General features: G+C 30.5%; 1 protein-coding gene across 1 annotated transcript; it reads left to right on the forward strand.

Moving 5' to 3' along the window:
• Positions 1–6,323: 6,323 nt before the first annotated feature.
• Positions 6,324–8,020, forward strand: LOC139498455 (uncharacterized). Its single transcript, XM_071286838.1, has 3 exons — positions 6,324–6,579; positions 7,019–7,167; positions 7,868–8,020. The coding sequence occupies exons 1-3, from the start codon at positions 6,568–6,570 to the stop codon at positions 8,010–8,012; spliced, it is 306 nt and encodes a 101-aa protein (XP_071142939.1). The 5' UTR covers positions 6,324–6,567; the 3' UTR covers positions 8,013–8,020.
• The last annotated feature ends 426 nt before the right edge of the window (positions 8,021–8,446 follow it).

Here is an 8,446-nt window from a genome sequence, read left to right on the forward strand (position 1 = left end):
GGTAAGCAATTATTCCATATATAACACGAAAATAAATTACTTAAAATCTAAAATTACTTGATATCTTACAAGCCTTGGATACGAGTTTTCAGTTCAATCACTATCCATCTCTTAATATTGCAGAATAAGAATCACTATATAAATCCTGACACAATCCAGTAAAATGCGGATCAAATGCATTTATGTATATCGAAATGTTTTCTAATATGTATTATACTTTGGTTTTCCTTCATACTGCCTATACTGAGAATAAATTTACTCAGACATTTAAAGTAAACGTTTGTGATATAGTTTGTAACACAGACCTCTGGTTAATGTCTCTATACCGACCTGTTCCTTATAGCAGTTATAGGTAAAATTGTATGATGTACAGTCTATAATTAGATGTAAAATATTCTCTTGGTCATCACATAGTTCTTGTATTAGCAAAGATGGCTTATAACAATCCTCGAGAAAAGATTTAAACTCTTGAATAAAGCGATTTCTTATGCTTGACAGCTTTTCACATTTAAGTATAACGTGAGTCGTATCTTCTGGTTCAATGTTACATAATGGACAGTTTGCTGAGATACAGTTTTTTGAAAATCTAGACCTCTGATACTGAAGAATCATTATTCCAGTGGCAATTTTAACTTTAATAGCGGCCATATGTACGGAGTACAGGTCAGTCCCACTGCTTTTCCAAATATTATGCACAGTTCCTATGTTCATGATGTTTGAATCATCAAAATTAACATATTTTAAGGATGACTTTTCTTTAGCTTCCTTCTTTAAATTTTGTAAAAATTATTATTTATACAGTTATTCACATGTTTATTCCAACTTATTTTTGATGGTGGATTCTCAATGATATCATAAGGCGATGGCAATCCATAAATTACAGTCACATTGTGTAGTTTTGTAAACCAACTTCCAGATTTTTCATCTTTCATAGCCAATTGTCTAAAAGCAATTTCTCTTTCAACGGACTTATCATTTCTAATAATATTTCCAAATGTTTTCAGAATTTTCTGATGAATTTCTCCCTCTATAGGAATACGCCCTAATAATAATAAAGTTGCAGCTGTCAATGTGCGTTTAGGCATTTAAATGCAAAATTTGCTTTAATAATTGTCTAAAGAATAATTCCATCTTTTGTACATGTATATCTGTATTTGAGAGTGATATGACATCTAAACCATATAGAAGTATAGGTATAACATATATTTGTATCAAGTGTACAGAAACTTTTGGATTTACTCCATTCAAACCGTGTAACCCAGCACCCATGAGAGAGTATACAGTTTTTTTTTTGCAGTTAAGTAATACGCTTGTTCACAGCTTCTTTAACCTCAGCATTTTTAGTTATATTTCTATCTATTCCAAGATGAACTGCAGAATCGGAAAATGTTACTGATTTACCATTCAATGTCCAAGACTTTGGAAATTTATCGTTATATACTAAAATAGTAGATTTTTGCTCACTGAGTAGATATCTCAATTTGTTTGCATGATCTGCCTGTACATTTAGCATTGTTTGTAATTCATATGGATCTTTAGAGATTAAAGCAACATCGTCAGCTACTGTTGGGATACCGCAATGAATGGGTCCTATACATGCTCCTAATTGATTTCTTTCAAAAATTTGTAAAAGTGAATTTATGAAAATCTTATAGGCTGTCTGTGACCAGATACCGCCTTGTGGTACACCTTGTTGTTCCTCTTTTGAATTTGAAAGCAACCCTTTCCATTTAATTTTTGATTTAAGATTTTCGTACCACCTTTTAAAAAATAACCAATTGTCCCCCGATAAACCAAACTTGTGCATTTCTCTCATCAGTCCAAGATGCCAAACAATGTCAAAAGCTTTCTTTGCATCCATTATTAAAGCCACATAGAGTGGGAATTTTGTTTTAATTGCTTGGATTATAAGTTCAGTTAAAATTAAAGCAGCAATGGTAGGGATTTCTCCGGAGGTAAATCCTTTTTGTAGTTTATTTTGGTTTTATATAATAATAGTTACAGAGTTTTTATTTTGAGTTACATGAGCTTTCTCAACAACTTTTCCTACTGTACTTGTGATAGTTATTTTCCGATATGAGTTCGGATCAATTTTTGGTTTTCCACTTTTCAAAACAGGACAGGCTATCCCACCTTTCAATAAAGTTTGAATATGTAAATGTTTAAAAATAGCATTTCCAAAGAAGTTATTACAGTTATCATAATAGGTCCACCATATTTCAAATGTTCAGCTGCTATATTTTCTTCATCTTCATACATTTATGATCAACCTCTCAGGAACGAATATTATTTTAAAGAGGGTTACACAGTTAGATGTCAATACTTTGATAAATGAGAATATCCACTTTCATCATGTTCATGACTTTATAAACATGATAAATTTAAAGTCATAAGAAACCTCAAATTAAAAAAAAATAATTCATATGTTTTTTTATAACTCAATGGATGGTTTTCATTCTAAAACTTATGTACATATATTCTTTTTTCTGAGGAAAATTCTTTAATTTGTTCATATTTAGAAGAAGTTTACTTTATTTTAATTGCAATTCCCCGACATATTTTCTGTATGCAAAGTGACCGCAGTGTGACCCATCTCGTAAAAATCCTGTGATCGCAATACGCATGGATGTCCTTATAATAAACTATTATCTGATTGTACATGTTAAACACGTGCTCAATATCCATGTTTTTGTTGATTGTTGACAAACAGGTGACAATCATTAAACTTCGTCTTCAAAACACGAACTTTAATTACCTGCAATATTTTCACAACAACACTGACCGAATGAACAACATTTCTGAAAAAAAAAAGATAAAATCATGCACAGAAGACTAATTTTAAGTTGATGATGTTTGAATGCATTGGTTCAAGAATTGGAATAATATTATTTTTCACCGGTCACGCGTTTCATATGACTTTAAATGACATAGATAAAATAACATATATATACTCAACCCAATTTCACACATTCAGGTAAATAAGTTTGGATCCTTTTTAAAACAGTCTATTGAACTGAGGACAGGGGACTCTTAAAATATTTACTTTTATTGTGTATATTAATGATCTTGTTGTTATTTTTTATTTTCATTTTGTTATGTTGTCATGAATGTGTCACATACTATAAATATGTAGTTTTATGGCAATAAAGATTTGAATTGTAATTGAACTATAATGTTAAATGTTTTATTTGCAGCTGAAATTGTAGAAAACAAAGTTGAAATAAAATTCTACGGACTTCAAGTCAGTGAGGTAAACAAACATATAGTATATCTGATTCCTTAATATTGCCTTATAAATTTTACAGTATTTATATCCTGTTATGAAGATTTTAAATGGAATAGTTTAATGATAAAATGCTTTAATATTTCTTTTCTTCTAGCTATTATACTACAACTGAGAACCAATACAGATTACATCAGTTCTCTAGGCTGCGACAAATGTTACATAACATACATTGGTTCAGATTTCTACGGTATCCCATCATCAGCGCTAGAAAACAGGATCATTATACCGTTAACTTTTTTTGTCCTGCTTATCGTCATCATCATTGCTATAAGCTTAACCCTGTGGGAGTAAGTACACTAGACATAAAATAATAATAGAAAAGTCCTTCTCGGTCTTTTCCAGAAAAATCATCCTTTCAGTAATCAGTTTTTTTTTGTACTTTGAGCTATAATTGTTTAATTTTTACACATTGTGACTTTAATGTTGTCTTATTTGCACTCATACAACATCTTCTTATTTCTATTTAGTCTTGAAATGGACTGAAATATTTTAGATTTAAACTCTTAATAAGCCAAACATACAATAAACTTAAGGTAAGTTATTTCCTCTGAGAAAAGATTATTGAACAGTTATAAAGTTAATTCAGATATAGCATTGTACTAATTATATTTTTTTGTTAAGAAAGGGAGATAATTTAATTTAGAAATATCTATTTGGAATATATGATACAATAATTATGTAGCATCAAAAATTTCAATTGTTGTTACTTATACAGTTTAGACGGATATTTTGTAAAGGTTGATTTTTGCTTATACCCAAAAAGAATATAATTTAAAAGATATCCACTCGTGTACCAAAGATCAGTTTCTGAGGGTCAAGAAAAATACAAAAATAAATGTTTTCAGCCTGAAAATTAATTCTTGAAAAATTAAATATTAATTTCGAACAAAGTATATGTTGAAACATAAAAATAAAAAAGAACTAGGTACAGCAAAGAATTGGTGAATGTTAAGTGTTGATGAAAATTTTGATTCATTATTGGTTGATATATAAATGTATGTCCAGTGTCAAATATTTCAAACATGTCCAGGATGATACAAACAACTTTAAAATGTTAAATTATAATGCCAGTAGTTATAATGGTTAGAAATGGTAAATTATTTTTGGTAGCAAAAGGAGGGAAGAAGAAGCAAGATTCCAAAATATGCATAAGCCAAAACCAAAAGGATCACAATACCCTACTAAACCAGCACCTCCAAAAAGAATAGAACTTCAGATGATTTTAATCCCTTAGGAATTAGGAATTAGTAACAAAAAGCAATTATCAGCTGATTATGGTAATTACATGTTGTTGGCCATCATCATAAAACCAATGCTTGACATTTAAATTTATTGCATGTGAAATGATACTAAACTTTACTTTGATATAAATTCTGACGCAAACTGTTAAATTGACAGTGCATCATTCCAAGTCTGCAACATCAGCGTACCATTATCTGCCACAGCCTCTTCATTCATGTAAAATATCGTTGTCAAAAAATTGACTTTCATTTTTTAAAAAGCTCATTCTCCAAATATGGGATGTTTTCTTGACAATGGTAAAACACGGACCAGAGACAGATATGTAAAATCCATGTTCGTTTACAAAGCACAACCCAAGGTCCAAAGATAAAACTTCCTTCCTTCCCGGTCAAATTCATTTTAGCCGTTTTTGTAGTTGTAGCTGAAGATTGGGTATGTTTGCAATAGGTAACACCGCTTTGCTTGTTGAATATGAATTTAAAAAATGATCACAATTTTTCTCAAATTATACAATCCTCAACTTTATATTTTTGGAGTTTAAAATTGTATTGTTTGCCTAAGATAACATCACCAGGCTTGTATAATATCTAAATGTTTTTGAATTGTTTACCGTAAATTTTTCAATAATTTGGAAGTAGCAGCTGTTTAGTCATTTTAGTTTTTATTTTGTTTTTTTATTGCTGTCTAAATTGGGTTTTTTTTGTATAATTTTTACTTTTATTTTTTCCAAAAATATCTCCCTTTATAATGTTTGCAGTGGTAATGTTTTCTGAAACAAATATATTGTTTTGCTTTGCATTGAAATGACATGAATGATATACTCATGTATTCACCTGTAGAAATAAAAGATTGAAATAGCTATCACTTAACACAATAATATTTTTTCATTCAGTATAATTTTTCTCAGTTGATTTTAAAGCATTCATTAGTAGTCAGACAACAGCACATTATTTGTCTAATTTTTCAACACATGTTTATTTAGATTAAAACTTGAGTCAAATTTAAAAGGACAATCGTTGATTTTTGTTGTCAGTTAAGCTTGAATAGCATTTTCTTTAGACAAATGTTTTGCATCACAAATCCTGAATATTTAAAGATATTGAGTATCATTTTTTCTGTTTCAGGTAAAATGCCTGGAAAAAAATGTAAAATTTGACTGTCTCACTTTTGGAGTTCATATTTTTCACTGTCATTATAAAAAACTGTCTATGTGTATTCAAATTCTACTTTATTTTGTATAAATCTATTAAATGTGGAATCTTTGAAATAATCTTGTATTCTATATGCATGATTTGTAATCTGATTGCTGTGAATAAATTAATTTTGGATGTAACAAGTCTTCTCTAGTTCTGATTGACTGTAAGGTTTTTGTCTTTCATCTCTTAGAGATAATTTTGTCATGTGACTGTGACATCCTCAACGTTTTTTCCATGATTCACTGCTTAAAAATGGATTTGATTTAAATTAAAAATCTAAAAATTATTGTGAAGTTTTTAATAATGCAAATACTGTGTTTGATCATTAGAAATGCACAGATACAACTTGTACAAATCTGTAGTGTTAATTTACGACGTGCGTGTTTACCAATAAGTATTTTTTGTTAAATCTAAGATACTGTTTTGACAACTTTTTTTGTGTACTCGGCATCGTGAAGAAGTAAATTTGGGTCTTGTTTAAATATACAGCATACTGTAATTTAAGTTTTCTAACTTCCGGTTAAAGTTTGTTTCTGTTCTCTCACGAATTTTTGTAATAAAATTTAGAACTTCACATTGCTTTCGAACCAACATGTTTTTCCTGCTTGTATCAGTAATAACAATATTTTTTGTATATTCACAGGTATATGTTCGGGTGCTTGTAAATATACCTGTACCCCTGGCGGTAGGAAATATGGAACTTTAGCAGGATCGGCAGGACGTACTACTACAATCCTTGATGACAATATACTTTGTAACGCAGCCGATCCATACTTACATACATTTAATGTACTGGTTCACGAATTCACTCATTCAGTTCATACCTATGGTGTAGACGCTGCAATGAAAACAAGGGTGATATTTTACTTGTTCATGTTTGAGGGTCGATAGTTCACGAATGCACTCATTCTGAACATACTGAACAACTTTATTTGTTGGTTATAAAAACTCAAAGAACTAATGTTATTGATTTGTTTTGCTGACTGAACATACATCTTGTGATTTGATCGGTTTGGATCCTGTACACTTAAAATCGCGCATGAAAAGATTGGATTACAAAAGTAGTTTCGCAAAATGGTTTATCGAAATTTTGAATCAAAATCAATGAAAAATATGTTAACGGACAATCTGATCCAAGTAGATATGCAAATCTTATGGGAAAACATCGTTGTTCTCATTTGTTATTGATCTTATGTTTGCAGTTGGACATAAGTTCTGTTTGATATATTTGAAATTCGTATTCCATAGTTACGACTTGTATTATTTATTTGACATTCTAATTTATCCATTGCAGATTACTAATTCTTATAATGCTGCCAGGGCACATCGGACTTGGGAAATGTCTTCATATTCAATGTCTAGTGAAGGAGAATATCTAGCCCAAGGGGCGGCAGCATACTTCAACACCAATCGTGGAATATCACACGGAAACTATATGAATGAGTAAGCACTGTGCATTAAGATTATTTAAGTTATAATTATGGTATCTTAATGATAAAAATGTATAAATTCAAGTGTACGCATTGAATTACAAAATGTTATTTTAATTGCAAACCAAAAAGAATTATCGATAGTAATTTTGATGTACGTTTTACATTTCTTATCCAGTTATTGCGTATTTTTGAGAGTAAAAGTTTGTGTTGACACTTAATCATTTATTTTCAGTGACATGATCCGTTAACTTTAAGTATGACGTCTAATATCACTGAACTAGTCAACATTTTTGTTTAGGGACTAGCTAAAGGACGCCCCTAGGTGCAGAATTTTCTCGCTGTATTAAGGACCCATTGGTGGCCCGCGGCTGTTTTCTGCTCTTGGTCGGGTTGTTGTCTCGTTGACACATTTCTCATTTCCATTTTCAATTAGTTCTATAACATGTTCAGACTAATAAACTTAGGATAAATAAGAAGTGTCTAAAATTACAAAAATGAGTATTTCTTCAAAGAAAATAATTTATTCCAATGAAATTAACCTAAAAAAAATGAGTCCCAGTCAAATGAATTTGTCGTTGGCAAATTATCTATCTAACCCAATAACTGATATGACCTTTGATAGAAAATTCATTGTAAGAACATGAAGAATGTCGAAGAAACTTTTACTAGAATGTTGATAAGTGTAAAATTATGTTTGATTTTAAAAATAGGTGTACGAATAGTGTTCTCTGTGCAAACGAAGCGGCCATGAGATATCATCTGTGGGCAAAAGATAAAGAACTGTACAGCATTCTCTCTTATATATTTACCAGTAATCATGCTGAAAAACCCAGCGGCCTGCATGTCTGTGTATGACGACGATAACAAATAGGCTCACATCTTTTCTATTAAACAATAGTTATTCGTTTTACACATCTTGTTTTTCCTCATTACATATTATGCATCTTTTACATGTGATTTTTTGTAAATGAATTTAGTTCTAAGGAGTCAGTTTGATACTACAAGTAACCATGCTAAAAAACAGCCGCCTGCATGTCTGTAAATGACAACACTTACAAATAGACATACATCTTTTAAATACAATAGATACATTTGTATCTTGAATTTCCTAATTGTATATAATGCATCTTTTACAAGTTGGTTTTTGTAAATGAAATTTAGTCCTAAGGAGGCAGTTTGATATTACCAGTAACAATACTTCAAACCTCAGCGACCTGCGTGTCTGCATATGACGACGCTTACAAATAGGCGCACATCTTTTCAATAGAACAATAAACGAGAATGGTTAT

Source organism: Mytilus edulis, chromosome 12, assembly GCF_963676685.1.
Source record: "Mytilus edulis chromosome 12, xbMytEdul2.2, whole genome shotgun sequence".
NCBI lineage: Eukaryota > Metazoa > Mollusca > Bivalvia > Mytilida > Mytilidae > Mytilus > Mytilus edulis.

Excerpts from the sequence above, each read along its gene's own strand:
- LOC139498455 (XM_071286838.1), top strand. Across the intron at positions 7,168-7,867 it reads CACGGAAACTATATGAATGA|GTGTACGAATAGTGTTCTCT; the intron begins GTAAGCACTGTG and ends TTTTAAAAATAG.